Source organism: Lampetra fluviatilis, chromosome 29 (genome assembly GCF_964198595.1).
Source record: "Lampetra fluviatilis chromosome 29, kcLamFluv1.1, whole genome shotgun sequence".
NCBI lineage: Eukaryota > Metazoa > Chordata > Hyperoartia > Petromyzontiformes > Petromyzontidae > Lampetra > Lampetra fluviatilis.
This window is the reverse complement of record NC_136303.1, coordinates 4435578-4455916: the sequence shown is the minus strand read 5'-3', so window position 1 is coordinate 4455916 and position 20339 is coordinate 4435578. Positions and strand designations below refer to the sequence as shown.

Here is a 20339-nt window from a genome sequence, read left to right as displayed (position 1 = left end):
TACCGACACTTTACAAGCTTCACAAGCCTATATCCAACAAAGCAAAAGCATGGACATCACCCCATGGACATTACTATACTCCTGCGAGTTAAAGCATCACCGGGAAGAAATGAAAACCAATTCTCGGCATAATATTGTAATTATATATTTTTCGATGACATGGAAGTCGTATTGACGAATGCATTATTCAAGTGCTAAAACCTTTGACAGCACGAGTAGTACATCGATTCAGAGCAGTGCATGCCACCCCACTGAGAGCAAGGAGTCTTCATACCTTTCACTTTATGGGCTGCAGCAGCCCGCACTTCGGCCTCGCAGTCCTTCAGCAGGTTCTGGAAGGCGGGCACGAGGTCCGTCTTTGTAATCTCTGAACCAACAGCTTTCTGAATCTGAACACAGGAGAAGCAGTGAAGGCTTTGTTTAAAACCAGGCGAGAGCCCGTTGAGACAAAGTCGTTATTTTAAGGGAGATACGAGTCGCAAAAGTAATGCAGCAAACATAATCAAACTTAAAAAACAGGGTGTTATATTAATAGAGAAAAGAACAAATGTATATAAAACGTGATTTAATAAAAAATGGTGTAGTATAACATTTAAAATACAACTTCAAATTTATGTAAACTGCATTTTAAATGGAGCTATGTTTCAAAAGATTTGCACTTGTACTGAAAAAGTAATTATTTCAATAGCCCGTTAAAAACTGGTATGTTAGTATTATAAAGTAAGTACTAAGGACCACTGTGGTAAAACAAAGAACTAATTTAAAATGAATTTTTTATTCTCAGGTAAAGACTAAGAACAAATGATCACAGCAGACTATTTCACCATGCTTGTTAACAGTGTTTTTATTAATTTGCATCAATCTGTGGTTCGTGGGGTGTTGCATGTCAATTTAACTTACAAGAATAAACCAACCACACTTTCTGAGTGATAATGATGGATGCATCCAACATCACCGTTCGATTTCATGCAATTCACACCAGTTTGGTCAGGTCAAACACAAGGTAGCATATTTTTCAATACCTTGTGAAATTAACTCTCACCAATGCACAAACGGAATTATCTTTCAGAATTGTTCAATGTGAAATTGTTAAAATGAGGATTTATTTTGAGCAGTGCTCCAGCCACATGTTTATACACAACTGCAACAGCACTAACAATGAATCGAAATTACCGTTTTCATGATCAGGTTTTGCACACATTAAAAACATGCCTCAAGCTCTAAATCAATATTTTCCTGAAATCTAAACACCCTATTAGCACGGATGGCTACGGACGGTGCGAAAAAAGTTCAGTATACATACACACGACATCGCAAACTCCTAAGAAACTCCGTATATGCTAAGAAATCCCGCTCTGCGAGGGGTTTGGCACCTCATTAAACTTGTCGGCCACCATGTAGCGCACGCGCCACGACTTGTCTTCAGCTGCCTGTCGGAGTGTGGGCATCACCATGGCCTCTAGGTCTTCAGCAGGGAGGAGTGAGGCAATATTCACACATGCCTCCACAGCCAGCAGGCGCACTGAGTCCTGCACACCCACGTACGTGTCAATATGAGACCACTCAAAACCCGTAACACACGTCTGGACGAGGAATCCACAATTTTACTTGAAAAACTTTCTGTCTGGATTGTGTGCAATGGATACATGTTAGCGCGAGTTTTCTTCGGGTACTCTGGTTTCATTCCCACGTAACAAACATTAATCAAAACGAGATTGGTCGAACCTTACAATGCAGGACCGTTCCTGAAAATAAGAGTTCTCATACTCCAAGAGGCTTTCCATAAAAATATTTTTTTTTTTGTTTCCCTTCCAAACAATTGTTTTTAAAAGACCATATTAAAATTAAGTTATCATTATTAGCATATTTGGAACAGTGAGCAGCTTTACGATGAATGCAAGGAACATTTGATCCCTGATAAGTGCAAAATAATTGGTTGGTCACCTTGAGGCAGAGGGAAACCATTCAAAGAGTGATTCAGGTCTTGTCCACCTGAAACCACCGAGGCTAAAATGTGCTGGCTCTTGAGTAAGTCGTCTAAAATAAGGCTATGTGTATTATTGACACAGTAGGGTGATGTCACGTGACATACAAATGAAGATGGGAGGACCGCTGGTCACAATCACCCTTTGTGTATATATAATGACTGTTGTTTGAGAAACCTGTTCATCGGATGCGAGGTTGTTGAACATTGGGATGACGTCGTTCTTAATGTAGTCAATCTCCAAGACTTTGGCAAACTCTCCCAGTTTGGAGGCCGCAGCACGTCGCACCATTGGAGTATCATCCCCACAGAGGTTGCGGAAGTGTCTGCGATGGCAAAGATGAACGGGCACGGTGAGGGGACAAACATTTGGCGCATGACAAGAGAAAAAATTAACCCGTAAAAACAAAGTTTTTCACTCTAAATCCTTTATATGCGTGGCGGCTAGAGTCCTCTCGTCCTCTGGCTTGAGATGGCTGCCACCTATGGGTCAGATGATTGTCTGCCAGCATTAAGCAATTGGTAATGAAATATTTAATTTTTTTTCCCTAAACAGTGTAAAATTTTGGAAAAAAATTTTCACGAAAATTAATTGTCACGCACAACGAGTCTGTGTGGAAAATGTCAGCTCGATTGGATCACGGGAAGTGGGTTAGAAAACGACCGAAAGATTTGCACGGTCGTAAGCAAGCACGCAAGCAAGCAAGCGAACTTAATATAAAGGATTTAAAAAAATCTCTGCGAATCTACTCGAGCTGTTTCTGGGCATGCCCAGCAGAAGCGTGGCTTCACTGTCTTAAGGATCTTGCTATTGCATTAACTGAAACTGTACTACATTGTATTATTACTATAGCTATCTTTTAATTCTGACATGAAGCTAGTACAAGAAGCTGTGATCAAATCTGCACGTTTAGACAAATGGTTACAGGGACAATTACCGCCATCGCTATTAATACATTCTAATTAACAGGCATTTGTTAATCCACTGATGGACAAAGGCCTCTCCGAGAGCTTGTGGACAAAGCATCAGCTTCCTTGCGGATGTGGGAGGGTGGAAAGGGTGAGGCAAAGGATTGGTTTAGATACGACTCTAGGCTGATGTTGGCCATTACTATAAATTGGAATCTGCTTTGCTCCATTCACTGCAGTGGACAACTCACCGAGCCTCCACTCTACACCTTTTAAAGGGGCAGGCGAAGTAAAATAATAATAATAGAAAATCAATTATCATTTCAATAGAATTCGATATGTATATCCTGGTGCTCTGACATTCGTTCAGAGATTCCTTAATGAAAATAACGGCTTTTAAATCAGTCATTCAAGTTGAAATCGTCTTAATACGTACGGGAGTGACACTCAGTTGCCATAATGACGCACTTGAACTTAAGTGCAAAGTCTGTTTTCTCATTAACAGAGCTTGTGTCAGATTGGGACTTAAATCTTAGTTGCATTTGTACATGCTAAGAGATATGTATTGTTTAACAGCTTCCTTTAGTGTAGAAGTGGGTAACCTATTGCCCACGCGCTGGATACAGTTTGCAACCTTAATTCATGTGAGCCACCGCTCCACGAGGATTACCAACTCGAAATGGCCCACAAGTAATATTTATTCGTCACTACAAGCATCTTATCCACACTGCAAGAGAGGAATTTTTTTTCTACCTGGAAACACTTTATAATTTTAGAGCGTCTTGCATCGGCAAGAGCGTTGCGTGTGCTTATGTGTGGCCCACCAAATTATTTGGGCGTCAGTAAGGGTAATCGCCCCTTTAGCTACAAGCCACGGAATAGGCTTTCACACACACACACGACCACACGCGCACAAAGCACTCACTGCCGGAGTTCGGCCTTGACGGCATTGGAGACCCTCGGGTAGGCCACACTGAAGAGGCCGCACGCAGAAGTGCGCGACGTGAACCAGTCGCCACTCGCCAGGCGCTTCACTAGCGGCACGAAGTGAGCCTCCAAGTCTGCGGGCGAGTGCTCGGCAGAGATGGCACGCAGCGACTCCACCGCCTTGTCCCTCACCACCGTCTCCTCCACCGTGGCCAGGCTCTCCAGCGGAGGCTGCTCGCACACACCCGCACGCATCCCCGCTCCGTTAGCCTCCCACAGGTGCCGTGAACAACGCTACGAGCCGCATCAATCAATTTATCCGGTGCGGGGATTAAGGCCTCAACACTTCGTTACCATCGCTCACGGTCATGCGATGTAATCTTCCAACTTGAGGAGCACTTTTACAAGAAGCGATTTCGTCACTTCATCTCTATGGTGGACGTCATTTAGCCACGTTCTCTCACTAGGCTACCATGCCATCTTTATTCACATTAATTTTTATGTTTGCCAAAAAAGTTAGGTGAAGAAACTGGCTTTAAAAATGTGCTCATATTAGAAATGTTTTTACATGTCTGGAAAGGAACATCATTAGAATTATATCTTGACACTTCTTAAGGAGTACATGTACTAGAATGTTTATGTTCACCATCATAAACATGTTGTCTATCTAGGTGGAATCTAATAAAGAGCCGTTTGGCCAGTGTGTTCACCATTGAAGCTCTCTGATCATTTCAATGCATCCACTGTCGTGTCAGGCAATGGCCAAGGTACCATGATAGACATCTTTCAAGGAAAGAATTGCATGCAAGTGTTAGGATACAAATATTCTATATCCACACTCGTAATCATTGTAAAAAGAGCTATTCCCTTGCAGGCAATTGATCCTGGTTTCGGATCTCAATGGATTTCATCCAATAGAAAGACCGAATAAACATTTTCACATCCCTTCAATTCAGAAGAACCTATTTCGGGCCAAGTTAACACTCATGGGAGTTGGATTCTGAATTTGTTTTTGCTCAGTGCAAAATGTCTCAAAAGATTAAAATGGCATCAATCAGGCACACGCAAAATATGCCATCTTCTCAAAAAATCACTGCAATTATTTAGGGCAACTTTCAGGTGAATCAATTTGATTTTAAAATTACTGTTTACACCTTTTCTGATATTGAAGCTGCATATCACAAAACATTATCACTGTTAATTATACGACTTTTCAAACTGATTGGTCAGATAAGTAATGCCTGTGGCACATTTGTTTCAGTGGGCTTTCAACTCTTCCAATCATCAACTTGGGTTTTTTAAAGGTAAATAATCAAATGCAGAAAGAGACTGACACATGCATCAGTAACTAAGTTAGACTTGGATTACAAGCAACCGAGCATTACAGGGAGTTTAAATTGGACTGACAGTGCTAATTAATCCACTGCTTTTTATCTCACACAGCAGATGCCAAACATTTCAATCAGCCAAAGTAGTGTGTGAATTGCTTACAGGGTTTTATTTAATACCTTAAGGTCAAAAAAAAAAATCAAACGCATGAAATATTAACTCACAAAATAATGACAAAAATATGTATGAAACTTTCGCTACCAAAACCCAAATGCCTATCGTCATCTTTGCATCGGACTCATCATTAGTTAATTTTTGGTAGAATGGCAGTGTAAATCAATTGGAATAATATATACAAATTTATGCACGAGTGAATGTCTCGCTTTACATCGGTGTACACTGCAAACTATGTGTATTAATACTGCGCCTTACATTCATATGGTGATTGTATTTATAATTACATTACATGAAAGTCAGTTCAAAGAGCTGGTTGGCTCAGGAGGAGGTGACTTCCATGTTGAGGCTACGACAGCCCATCTGAAAACCTTGGACTCAAATCCTTTAGGGGGACAAGAAAAAATGAGAGACTGTCATTCCCATTCTAGAAATCTACATGTTCAGCTAGTTTGACATCGTCAACAGTTGTACAGATTTCGGCACATGCCTTGCACTGCTATGCCCGAAGCACTCGATATTGCCAATCTGTCATTACAGATTCACAGAGCAGTTGCAGATTTTTCCACCAAAGACACTGGTCTCTTTCTGAAGATCCCGACAGCCACACAAAGCTATCTTAAACCCACCTCAGCCACATCACGCTGGGTGAAATCTGCACTGAATTCATCCATTTACACAAGGCAGCCCCATAGTTTCCAAACAGTAAGAAAGGATAATACGCTATGGTACAGGCAGGCAGAAGAAAATGAGCTCCTAGCACACAGGGACAACAAGAATGGTACTCACCAGCAGACAATGCACATACTCGGGCCCTCCGACCAGTGTGGTGAAACTGCCCAGTTGCTCAGCCAGAGCCAGCAGCACCTCATCCTCATCATAGATAGTGTCTGCACAAAGACAAAAAACAAAAGGGACAGGATGGCCATCAGCTGCAAACATAATCCACTTCAACACAATAATGATGTCTTGGATGAACGTGCAAATATTCAGACGTGTGACCTCCCTGCAAAGAAAAGCATCGAATATAAACAAGGAGACAAAATGATCAAAAGCTGCACGCAAAATCTCCAATTAGTGAGAATGAAATGCGAATTAAACCTTGATCCAAGCACAATTCTAACATAGAAATGTAATTCAAGGATAATCAATATTCAACACCTTTTATTAAAACGTGCGAGCTTCACAAACAGCATACCCTTCAGATAACTTACCTGAAATTTAAGCAAACACCCCCATCATACGTACATTTTAGAATTTAATTTTAAACAAATGTCACTAAACACGATATACAGGTATAGTGGCCAAGAATATTGCTGATGGTTGCATCTAATGTTGGAAGCAGACAATGACTCTTCCCCAGAAAGAGCTGCCTTAAATCAGGACTCAATGATAACGAGAAGTGCTATATTTCGATTTAAAGCTTTCGTGACTGCAGGGATTCACCTTCTTGGTTCTTTCGGTAAAGTCACATAGCAGGGGAAATAATAAAATAATAAAAATAAAACATAATAAAATACAATTCTCACGACGTTTCGGCCACAACGCAAGCAGCCGTCCTCAGGTGAAGAACAGGTCTGTCGGAAAGACAGCGACAGACCTGTTCTTCACCTGAGGACGGCTGCTTGCGTTGTGGCCGAAACGTCGTGAGAATTGTATTTTATTATGTTTTATTTTTATTATTTTATTATTTCCCTTCTACGTGACTTTACCGAAAGAACCAAGAAGAAAAGTGCTATGCTCCTCAGACCAGTAATTCTGCATTTACATCATTATTTAATGTGCGGGTGTACCATGGAACACAGCAAAGCAGTCAACGTATTCGGTTCCCCTGTAATTCAAGGATTACAGATAAGCTACATCCAGCACCACAAAATCTTTAACTAGCTCGGAATAACCTCACACAGTAAAAAAGCACGCCAAACACTTTAATCAAACAAGGCTGCATTTGTTCATAAATGACTGAAATTGGTAGATCTCATAACATACCATTTTTGAAATCTTAACTTTAATGGCTTGAATATGGAAACTTTTGGATTTATGAAAATCCCTTTTTATGTTTTGATGCATTCATGCATATACATGTACAGCCCTTTGTCAATCCACTGCTGGGCGAGGGCCTCCCTATGCTGCATGGATTGCAGAGATTATTCAACCAACACTCAACCAAGCATGTCACTGGGATTAAGTAGTGGGAGCCATAAAAATTAAAAGTACAAAACATTCTTACGCAGTGGCCTCTGCTGCCCACCATATAATCGCACAGATTATAATACCCGTTACGAATGGTGGTCATCCATCCAAGTACAATCGAGGATCATGACTGCTTCGCTTCCGAAGTCTAGCTAAGATCGAATCTATTCTGGGCGATTTTATAATCGGCGCATTCATGCAGAACACAAAAAAACAAACACCCGTTTTTTAGAGAGATCATGTTTGCTTACCGGAGTTGCGCAATTGTATCGAACGTATGCTGATATGGCGATTCCATTTTTAAAAAAAATATTAAACCCAATTCCTAACAGGGTTGGGGACTTAATAGAATCAAGGCATCATAATGGGTCTGGCTACTCGGAGCTCTGCAGGGCATTCAGGCAAGAAGGGAGGATCCATGGGGCCTGGCAGGCCAAGTGGAATCATATGGTCGATACCGATGTAACATATTTCAATGATGATTCTCATACAGATTGACCGATACTGGGGCCAATACGAGCTATTAAACCGCCAAGATCCATGAATGAAAGGGCTAAGCAAAGGCTATACAAAGATCATCTAAGTGTACGGCCTAATATATACACAGGGCAATTAATGTACATGTATCCTTGGCCAAAGCCTCGTACTGTATATACACAGGGTAGCTACGTGTCTATGTAGCCTTGACGGCAGCCTTGCATCATATACTAGGGGTACAATCCATGGATATACAGCCTTGGCTATATATATGTAGTGACTGTGTATGTCACTGTGTGGTGCCGGGCTTACGAAGCCACGGCGGATAATGTGTTGCCATTATGTGTAGCCCACTTACTGGGCGTAGTACCAGCCCTAGCGGGGCTTGGGTGAGCACTGGTCAGCACGGAGGCACCACGTAGTGTGCCGTGAGGGAGCGAGAGGGAGCGTCAGCCAGCCAGGGTTACGTTGGGGCATGATACGCTGGTTGACCTGCCGACACGTGACCGGATGATATTGGAGTGGGGCCACCGGTGGACGGGGGTCGCCGGGCGGTCATGTGGTATAAAAGAGCTCTCGTGAGCCTTCGGGAAAGAGCTAGAGAGATCTAGAAGGTGGGCGGGGCGAAGGGCAGAGCCAGCCCCAGCCCGGGCGGATATAACGGTGGCCCCGTGAGGGGCTCGGGGTTCTTCGTGTTGCTGGTGATAAAGATCCACGTCGGGTAAAAGCAGCCTCTAGCCACGCGGTCCGGGACGCAGCTTTTGGTCCGGGCCGGGATAGCGAACCGTGTCTAGTTCTGCCGTAGCATGGCTAGATGGGCGTTCAACACCCAAGTGTAGGTTGTGTTATGTTATGTTGAGTTACTGAAATATATAGTGTTGCTCCCAAGACAACGTCTGCGACTCAGTTGGAATCATTACATATATATACAGGGAAGCTACATGTACATGGCTATACCCATACATCCTCTGTACATCTTGATTACTCGTGTATGGGCAGGATGCTTAGGATATTTATGTAGGCTGTGGGCTTTCCTTTTTTGACTGAACACAACGCTGGAACACCAGGGTGGAATTGGGCCAATTCTGCACACTAGGCATTGATAACACATTTCAAATTGAGATATTGGCCACCAGGAAACAGTCAGAATCGACATTCTGGCGATCTGGAATAAGGAAAACTTAAGTAGAATAATGCTTAGCTACATTAAGCATAAGCTAAGCCTTGCAAAGCTACATTTGCAAAAGAATGGCAAAGGACATATTTTAGTGGGCACATCTTTCATGATAGAATCCCTGTAAGATTAATGGAGATTTTAACATGGAAAACACCAACAGATGCATCACAGTTCTTGCAGCAAAGTAACAGCTCTAACTAGAACGATATTTTGATTACAGCTATCACACCTGTAACATGAATTAGAGGCAGTAAAAAGGTCTTGCACAAGTGCAAAAGTCAACAGCATTCCTTTGTGCCTATGCAAGTCTACAATATACATATAACAGATGGGAAAATACGCAAAAAACACGTCCAAAACAAACCCTCCACTCCATTCCGCAGGCAAGCCCGCTGCCTTATTTCACGGTCAGATGCACTCAATTATGTACTTGCGTCAATCTGTGATGCAAACTGCACAGTTAGAGAGACCACCTGGAGCAACGCACGTCAGAAATGCGGCACGAATGAAATGAGGACAACGGTTCACACAAAGGCAAAATGGGTGCATGCAGACGGGTGCCTGGGCCTGTACTTGGATAACGCAGTTGGTCCCACAAAATGTTGCCATAAGGCAATCCTCAAATTGACACGTTCTTGTTTTGTAAAAAAAAAATGTACGGTTAAAAAAACTCATTGCAACAAGCGGCAACACGTTTCTAAAACGGTTTGATCCAATGGAAAAACTGCAGAAAATACTTTAAAAGACATGAATATACGCGTACATGCAAATAATCAGAATCTATTCATTTGAGGAATCCGATGATCTATAAAGCTCTTTTTCAGAGATGTCCAGTAGTGGCGGGTCAGAAAGTTACTGAATGAGGGCCCTCCCCACGTCATGTGGGGGTGCAAGGGTTTTTGGACCATTCATTACCATGCTGCTCAGTGTGGGTTGGTGAAAGTGAGGATAGACATTGGATAATGGTACAGCCCATCAATGATTTGTTTGTGCACTTTCCTCTGCTTACATAGCCCTGTGGTTATGCATGGTGGTCACCCATTCAAGGGTTCTACAAACTCAACCCGGCTTAGCTTCAGACATCTTACGACACTGGGCAATTTGATCACAGGCTAAAGACACCTTTCAGTGTTAACATTTAATTCACGCATTGGAGTGGCTTATCCCACCTGCAAATAGTTATTTGCAAATGTTAAATCAGTGCTTACATGTTTAAAAATAACAAGATAAAACTCTCAAAAACCAAACACGTTGGAAATATTAACTAAATGAAATCCAACAAAAACTTGTTACAGACCTTGACAAACTCACACGGGGCACATTTAAGATATATCTATTGTGTATTCCTAGAACATTAACGTGTGTATTATTTTTTGTTTGCAACTGTAAACACCCATTTGTACTATGCCCGACAGTTAAATAAAACCTAGCAGAGGATAAAATCAACTATAAACATGAGCCTAACAATATCGCTGTAATGATATTTCATTACATTTTTATTTAAAGCTTTCGTATTATTTTATTATTTCCCTTCTACGTGACTTTAACGAAAGAACCAAGAATATGATATTTCATTAGCCAACGGCTGCAAAAGGAGTAAAATAAAAGCGTTATTCCCAACGTACCCCTGAGTGGTCAAGGAACTTATGTAGTCCTGTTTTATATCTCTACTAATTTTGACAATCTGCACTCCATATTACATTTGCCATGCATGAACTCTGCAAATACTACTGTTTGCCAAGTTGACATCACACAATTGTTCATGCTTGTACAAACATATTTTGTTGAAACATTAAGAACTTACATTGAATATGTAATGGAACAGCTAAGGTATTTGGTGATGTAACACAAGACTGTTTATATGGCACTCAACAGAATTTAGTGCAGCTACAGAGACTGCAGTGCACTCTTAAAATGACTGATACGACATTCGAAAGCCTGCCCTCTTTCAAACATTCATAACACGAGTGAACAGCAACCTTGGCGCAATACAAATTGGTTACAGGGTGTCTAGACAATAAAGCTATAATATTTTAGAGTGGACTTTTGTTCACCATCATATATGGTAAACCGAGGTGTAAACAATGCCAAGCGTTCCCCTGGTATCATTTTGTTACTTTTGTTTGCTACTCACAACAAAAAGAAAGAATGGGGTCAAAGGGACAAGATCAAAATGGCCCCACACACTGTCACAAGAAAGTGAAGGCTTAAAGATTACGTTTAAAAAAGGAACATATTGCAAGCAATAAACGTATTTCATGGTTAGAAGACTGGAATTCACAACATATCCATAGCTGGTAATCAGTTGTAATGCCAAAAGAATATTAGTTAAACACATGACTTAAACTGATTTTTTTTTTACATTAAAATTTAACTCTGGAAGTCTCATGAGGTCTTACAACTTCAAAAACAAAAAAAGAGAAATTTCCAAACAAGAGCATTCAAAAAATTTGAACCTGGTTGCAATTTAATGCTCGAATTAACCACGGATTTTTCTAGAGCAACCCGAAGTATAATGTAGCCAATGCATAAGACATGAATTACATGGAAAACTAATGTTCGTTCAATTCATCACATCTGAAACACCTGGTGCACTCCACACGGGAACAGGGCGAGATTCAATCATCCCTCGAGCGTTTTTGACTTTTCTGTCAAGGTCACCACTGGCGTCTCGGGCTGTTTCCAGGCACCGTGGCCAAAGAAAACATGTCATTTGGCCACATGTTATTACACTGTAACATGACACATAATGCATGGTAATAGCAGCCGTCTACGCATGTGCTCACCGGTCAGGAAGGGGATGAGCTCACTGCGCGTCCTCTCCACTCCAAGAGCAAGGGCGATGGTCGACAGCTTTTTGATGCTGTTAAGACGCAGCTGTAAGGGAAAGATAAGCCTCCTGATTAGGCCCTTTCAGACGTCACCTCCAATTAAGTCAAAGAAAAAAACTACAGATTCTACAAAAAGTAACAAACATTCCCGCCAGACTAATGGCAAGTGTGTACTGGCTTTCACAGTCGCAACAAACTGATTAATGACTCGAGAATGTGGCAACAAAAATTTTACTTCGGTCTATAATTGGAGAACATTGACATGTGTCAATGACCAAATTACCCAGATCTTGGAAGCTAAGCAAGTTTGAGCCTAGTGTGCTTGGATATACCACCAGGCATAACAGGTGGAAATGTTTGTAGGACTACGAGGTGGGCAACAAAGAACAATGCAGGAAAATCCATGGTTGTACTGTACTTCTATGGCCCCCTATCTACGCTCTCTGCCATCACGAACTCACACTGACAAACGTGGTGAGAGATGGTCAAATAACCCCAATGACTTACACTGCGTGTGGAGACACTTATCAAGCAATGGACTGAAAAATAGCTGTACATGTTGAAGTAGTGTTTGTAGGAATAATGCTTAGCCCGAGTGAAGGTTGCTGTTGAAAAAAAACAACACTACACAGGAGGCCATTTGCATTCATTTTCAGAATTTGGAAATAAAATAAATCTCTTTCAAAGTCAAATCTGCTATAAATATATTAAAAGTAATAGAATTGCATTTCTTATGATGTACCGTAACATTCCAATATTTATTTGACAGTTTAACACGTTTATAACAAGCTGTGAACGTTTGCAATCTCCAACGGTACCCGAGTTATGAGTCGAACATAGGCCCTTCTTGATGCGAGGCACAAGCATAACCATTGCACCACTGCCGCCCAGTTTGTTTTGTCTGGAATTTAACGTGGCTGCCAACCTCAGGCTCACTTTCATATAAATACATTGTTGTGTTACCCTGACCAAATTCATTAACATCGTAATGTCCCTTTAAATATACAGCATTGACTTTGTCCACATGCTACTTAAGTCATATTGATGCACTTCTCTGCAAATTACCAAACTTCAAGATTTATTTTTTATTCAATGGATGGTACAAGTTTCCCTCGCTCTATTCGGTAGATGCGTGACAAAAACAAAAGGGCGCACAAGAGCAAACTCAAACCGCATATAGCGAACTTTGGATAGAAATAGATTCGCCGCATGTATGCAAAAATCACACAAACCGAATCCTCCAAGTGAGGGAAACCTGTACTCTGGTGCACTGTAAAAACTCTTTCAGCCTCAGGTGAGAGGTTCTACACCGATGCATCATTTCAAGGTTACAGGAAAGTAAGCCAGTTCAGTTCACAAACTTGGCTGGTGGACAATTTCTGGGTTCCCAAAACAGCCTTATCATTTCTAACCCAAAATCACATGGGCTCAAGGACCAGGCCCGTCTGATTGTGGCTCCCAAATGAATGTAATTTCTCTCAAGCCACCGTCAGAACCAGCAGTGATGACTAATGCAGGGAGTCAAGTTCTGAGGATACAGGAGGGAATTTACAGTGCTGAAAAGGGAATCAGGATTTCCAGTATGATTTGCAATCACAGCACAAGTCTGATTTTGACCTTGAGGCGAAATCTTCTAGATCTGACTGTGTAACTCAATGACAGATTTCTTCCATGATCTCACAAGCCTTTTAGCGGTGTTGTTATGCAATTGGCACAACACTTACCAAGCAATGCCCCCATTAACCGATCTTCCAAAACAGGGCATGCCTATGTAATAAGTACTATACAGGGATGCATGTGGCATCCACATCACATTACTACATCAATGTGCTTCACAACAGCAGTCGTTTACATAAAACACCTTGGCCATTTTTTACTTTAACTTATAGTGCTCAAAATTATATTTAAAAAAATTAAAATGTGTTTATTGACCTAAGCATGGGTTAATAATACTTGGATAAGCAAAATCTGCCACTAGAGTTTTTTTAACCCTGAATATATGTACAGCAGAAAACCCTCTTTTATTACATATTGAAGTAACCATCTCATATTTTAACAATACAAATTTACATGCAATATCCTGTGAAAGCACTTGACGGTTGTTTCATCTTAATATACAATTTGCTTCAATTCACGTATCCTTTCGTTTTATTGGGTTACTGAAAACCAAAACAGGGATCTATACACAAAGGGGGCATATCAACTGGAACAGTAATTCAAGTTGACATTCATTGGTACAGTATCCCTTTTTAAAAGACTTGTAAAACCAAGATGGCTAAAAAAGTCTACACCGTTGATTTTTTTTCGTCATAAGCTGAATCTTTATTTAATAGGGAGGAATCTGATGAGCTATGAAGCTCTTTTTCAGAGATCCAGTAGGGGCAGGTCAACAAGTTACATCAATGAAAACATACAATAATGGATACAAGAGTAAGATAGAGAGAAAAAAGTTAAGCAAGTCAGGAGTAAATATAAAGCATGTTAGTACAAAATTGCACTCGTATATGAATTGCTGCAAATTAATCAAGAATGCACCGCTTGGGCAAGGCAGCAATGCAACAACCCAAGATTACATTGCACTTTATAATTGAACTATAAATACATGAGTAAGGTTCATAGTTTTAAATTACACTTGCAAATGTGGATGAATCTGGCACACATGCTCTGTTTAACGGTATTTTTAAAGGAAGATTTACTCGGCGAAGGGAGGATACAAAGTTATTCCAAAACGTCGGTGCTGCATCGACAAAATGTCACCTATTCCAATTCTTGTTCTAGAGATCTTAGGTTTCTTGGGTTTGACAATAGTGTGAATGAATTAACCAAGTATCACGCAGATTTGCCAATAAGGATGTTAAAGAAGGCTGTCTCTGGTGTAGGCCAATCAGTTTCAAAGACAATGCATATATTATCAGGGCATGTTTGTTTGCATGTTAACCACAAGTTGGTGGTTAATGCGAACTTGATTCCTTGCAAAAAGGTTTTGTTTGGCGTTTGAACATCTTAAATATTTTATTGCCAGAAAGGGTTAAACCTATTCTTATTTATCATACTTTGATACTAGCAAAAAAGGACCCACAATGTACATACGTTCTTATTTTTTATTAATTTACCAATGGCAGTGGTTTAGTGACCAGCACTGTGAACCCAGCTACCTAAGCCCGATTCCCAGCCATGGCTAACAAGTGAGGAATGACATTTCAACCAGTAATGGACAACCACACTGACCTCCACAGTGAAGTTATGATCAATCATGGTAACAGATGGCATGGAGGCCTTCAACACGGTATACTGTATTACAAAGGATGCAGAACTGCACATGAAATAAATTAAGGCCACTGTAAATGAGACAATAATGTGTAAGTGGTCATTCAGCCATCATCTATTTGAAACCCCAGTTATTTACGTCATTTGCATTTGGGAGAATGAGAATATAAAAAAACTCTTCAATTTGTACAATTGGAGTAATGTCCCAACCATTCACAATATGATTGTCTAACTGAATTGTAGGTAACCCCTCTTTTGCAATAGTTGAAAGTAATGTGTCATCATCATCCACTTTTATCCACTGCAGGATGCGGGCCTTTCCATATCACGATTCCTCACATCTTGTGATGCCAGAATCCATCTCACTCCTGGACATGAACTTATCTCCACCTGCGCAGTCATCATCCTCTTTGGGCACGTTTTCTCCTTTGGCTAATAATATTATAACATCTTGTCGATCGTCCATCAATGCACCATTTGCACAAGTTACCAAATCCATGTAGGTGTTCCGCTTCAGGTCTCAGTGTAAATCTAAGCACACATCTTCTCCACCCTTGTTTGTGCATTTTCCAGACTTCTCCAATTTTCAATGTCAGTGGTAATATTTCGGGCACTTCACGCAACTTCGCTGTTGCTCTTCACAATCAAATTCAGATTCCAAAACTTGTTCCCTCTTCGTATAATAATTTTGAAAATCTACTGGTAATAATAAAAAAGTAGGCTTAAGAAATATTATGAGCAAATCAAGTGATGTACAAGTTTGCTATGCAAACTAAAATAATTGTTGGCAGGAGATAACTGAACACCAAAAACTATGCAATATCTTCCCATTATTTAAAACATCACTTTAAAAATTATGACATAAAGCCAACAATAGCAAGAGTGCTTTCTAACAACTGAATTTGAGGATTATGAAAAACGCACCAATGTGTAAAGCTGCAAAGATGCATTTATGCATATTATTAATCCTTGAGTAGGCCCTTTGGCCAGTAGTGGTGAGCACACAAGTGCAAGGAAGTGTGTGTGCATCTTTGCCTTACCTAGATAATAAATTGCTTTTTCTTTTGATGCTTTTATTATTTAGTTATAAAGGCAACGTAATTTTATACTGCGTACATTAATTAGCAAACATTACACATCCTTATTTCTCGAAAGGTGATGTTATCTTTATACAATAGCAAAATAGAAATAAGCACTCGTTCAATTATAACGTGCAATTTTATTGATGTTGTCGTGTGGTATGCGACTGTTTTTGTTTGCTGCCTTGCCCAAGATTGCATTTGGTGTTGAAAAATCGGCGATAATTTATGTTATTATGCATTTTGTACAGTACTTGTATACTTTAATTACATTCATTTATATTTAGTGACTTGCTTAGCTTTCAATACTTTGCACTCCTATCTGTTGCATTTTTGGTTGTTGTAACTTTCTGACCAGTCACTGTGAAAGAGCTTCATGGCTCATCGGATTCTTCCAGTCGAAATAAAGATTCCGATTCTGATATCTGTCCATCCAGGTATAAGTGGCATAATTATTCTACTTCTAATTGTAAACTCAGTAATAAACACGAATGTAAACGAATTGTTGATTCTATTTCTAGGTTACTGGTTTATCCCGTGACATGGACGTCCTTATTTTCTCACAATGAATTAAAAACGAATTTATGCTTCGGAAAAAATTAGATCACATTCATTCCACTGCTACAGTAAATGTTAACTCGGGTTACCGAATTGCAGCTACTTAGGATTCTCAATCGCATTTTTGTACAAACGTGAAGATTACAAGTTACCCAACCCCACCTTTATAGTACAAATATGGTACGTACTGTAATTATAAACGCAGTGATCGAGACATCCTTGATACCGGGAAAGCGTTATGGACGCAATTAATCTAACGCATTTTCAGCAAACGTAAACCAAGTGACTTACAATACCTCAACTGTTTGCTGCAATTGATACATTCGTGACGAATTATTGATTCATGAGGCATTCTTCCCAAATGCTGCAGCGCCTAAAACCCAGTGATTGACATTGCGGAGCGGCAACTCTCTTCGGCATATCAATATCCAAGTCTCACACGCACACACTCCGATATTAACCCACGCTGTATAAGGTACTCCTCCTAAACCATCGCCTGCATATTAAGACGCGATCGTTCAGGGGATAGCTCCCGAATCAATCGACACAACCAGCGCCGCTCCCAAATAGCCATCAAAGAACGCCTCCGCAAGGCCCTCCGAGCCAACTCCCCCCCAGCCCCCCGCGCTTTCCTAGAATTTGGGCGCCTTCGTGCGACGTCGACGCCGGCGACAATGAACCAGGCAACGTCGAAGGCTTCGCCGCCAATTTTACAGGCCTACGTGGCGGGGCGGGCGGGGGGAACCCCTACCCCCGCCGCGTAGGCCCAAGGAAAGCGCCTCGGCTCTTCGTTCGCGACTATCGTTTGCCGCGAGACGACGTTTCGTACTTGCACGTCCTCATTTCGCAACTCGTCGATGAGCACCGCGATGGGGTAGAGGGAATCGTCGCTGTCCGAGGCCGCCATCTTTTTCGCTCGTTCACTCGTCACGCACAAGACGGAGGTGGGAGGAGGAGTGGGGGGGGGTGACGAAGGCGAGGTGGGGGAGGGCGCCCTGCGGGGTTTCTTAAGCCGAGGCGGCAGGGGCCGGGCGTGACGTAACCACGGCACGGGGGGAGGGGTGGCGCAATAGTTGTAGCGTTTCTAATGTGGCTGGACGCGGGGCCCCTGGACCTACTGGGTGTCAGAACAGAGGATTTTTTTTCCATCTCTTAGGCATTAATTTTTCAGCATTTGTGAAAACTACATAGCTATCAAACCATACGGTTTACTCCGTATTCTTGTACAGGGGAGATTGAGTTTTCAGGTCCATACCCTTGTGATGGCACTTTGTAGGATGAACGTTGAGATTTATAAGGGCACGGGGTGACCAATAAGCTCTGAATTGGTCTGTAATAAGGCAGTCACTCATCAGGGGTTGACAGGTATAAAACTATAAACTATTTAAAAAATATAAACAATGTTTTATTTTACCCAGGTAAAGTCCACTGAGCTACATATCTATTTTTTTTAGAAGCGACTCGGCTATCACAGATTGAAGTGGCTTATCACGTGGGAATGCATAGCGGCCAAATACTCTAAAACGCGTGACGTTGATTCGAAATGTGGAGGGGAAAACCAGAGGACCCGGAGAAAATTCCACGCGGGCAAGGGGGGAGAGAGTTTCAGTTTCATTAATTTGGTAATAGCCCTGTGAGCCATTCGGCTCTTGAATCGGGTGCAACCGCAACAAACAAAAATATGAACAAGATACATCTTAAAGTGACGATTTAAAGCTTTCGTGACTGTAGGGATTCATCTTCTTGGTTCTTTCGGTAACTTTACCGAAAGAACCAAGAAGATCTTAAAGTGACTACGCACAACAGAAAAAAATCCAGGAAAAAACAGCAAAGTCTTCCATAAAAAGCATCGAATATCAACGCTGTGTGCAAAAATCCCAGTTGGATGCAAGTCAAACAATAACAACCATAAGACATATTATAATCTTGGTTCTTTCGGTAAAGTCACGTAGAAGGGAAATAATAAAATAATAGAAATATAAAACAATAAAAAAAAATAAAAAATGTTCTTGCTGTGGATTTCACACCTGATGATGATTGCTTGTGTTGCAGTCGAAACGTCGTGAAAATTTGTATTGTTTTATATTTGTATTATTTTATTATTTCCCTTCTACGTGACTTTACCGAAATAACCAATAATATGAATCCCTGCAGTCACGAAAGCTTTAAATTAAAACCATAAAAAATTTATATTAGAACATGCACACTCCAAATATACAGGTGTCAGGGTCGGGATTGAACCAACAATCTCCTGTATACCTGGCGAGATATTTAACATTTCGCGACCGTGACAACAGCGTCATGTTCGACGTCGGCTGCAGCAAGGTTCACAGTCAGGGAGCGATGTCCCGATGTAGCTTAACCAAATTAGGTCATTTGCTAGAAATTTAAAATGTGACAAATGTAAACCCTGTGACGCCAGGCACACATGGCCTACCGCTTGTTCAAATAACATCACGGGATCTTCAACGCCCACTGTAAATCTCAGAGTGCGTATTTTTTTTTTATGAAAACGACTGCGGTATTAACCGGATGGGGGACAGGGGCAGCCGGTGGGGTTTGAACCGCGAACCTCGGCGGCAAGTGGCAGACGTGCCACCACTCGGCCATGGCAATGTGCCATTTTCAACTGCCCTTTCGTGAAGACGAACAGAAGATGTCTTCACTGAGATGCTCAACCTTGACCGGTGGTTCGATGCATTGCACCGATAAGTGGTGGCGATTTAATTCAATGGGAGTGAATATTACGTTGAATGTAATGGTGCTCTTGAACACGGAAACGAAATGATACAAAAATCGCCTAGACCCCTGGCCACCCTTGAATTTCGGTGAAAGAGAAACAATATTGACCACAACGTACACTGCGTCCTTAAGTGCGTTATGACTTTGAACGCCCATTGCACTTCAACCTGCAATTTTCCACTGTCTGCTTGCCTGGATTGAGCAATGAGTATACACCATCAATGTCTGCCTGCTGTATTTTTTTGGTCTCGTCTGTAGTTCTTGCCTTTGCACTGTATTTGGGCACTTTTCCTTCTTGAGTACCATGAAATTGCAGTCTCTCTAGAACTGTAATTTGTATCCGTTTGTTTCTACCATGCTGCGTTGTTCGACTCGTTTTGTCCATTCTTGTGCCATGTCGGCCCATGTGTTAGCATGGGACGAGCATAGTGTTTGCATTACATTTACACGCAAACAAATTTTTGATTCTTGGGCAATTGATTTGATGCATGCGTCTGTATTTATGTATGTTGCACTTATTTCGCACCGTACGTAGCCAACCGTGATAATCGGACAACTAAGTACAAAAAGCAGTTCTAAAGAAATTCGTTTTCAATATAGATTTAAAACTGCATATTTCCAGTGGCTTCCTGATATCGCAAGGAAGAGCCTTCCAGACGGCCGCAGAAGCGCATCTGTACGCGCGCGATGCA

At 41.3% G+C, this 20339-nt stretch overlaps 1 protein-coding gene across 1 annotated transcript in view; it reads right to left on the bottom strand.

Annotated features, from left to right (window-relative positions):
* PPP2R1A (protein phosphatase 2 scaffold subunit Aalpha) overlaps positions 1 to 17879 on the bottom strand; it is a 30019-nt gene extending 12140 nt beyond the window's left edge. Inside the window, exons 1-7 of the mRNA XM_078870030.1 lie at positions 17735 to 17879; positions 11957 to 12047; positions 6113 to 6213; positions 3819 to 4051; positions 2163 to 2310; positions 1374 to 1529; positions 275 to 389 (exon numbers count right to left, since the gene is read on the bottom strand). Coding sequence (XP_078726156.1) covers positions 275 to 389; positions 1374 to 1529; positions 2163 to 2310; positions 3819 to 4051; positions 6113 to 6213; positions 11957 to 12047; positions 17735 to 17812 — 922 coding nt within the window. The 5' untranslated portion in view covers positions 17813 to 17879. The remainder of the gene's footprint in view (positions 1 to 274; positions 390 to 1373; positions 1530 to 2162; positions 2311 to 3818; positions 4052 to 6112; positions 6214 to 11956; positions 12048 to 17734) is intronic.
* Between the last annotated feature and the right edge of the window lie 2460 nt (positions 17880 to 20339).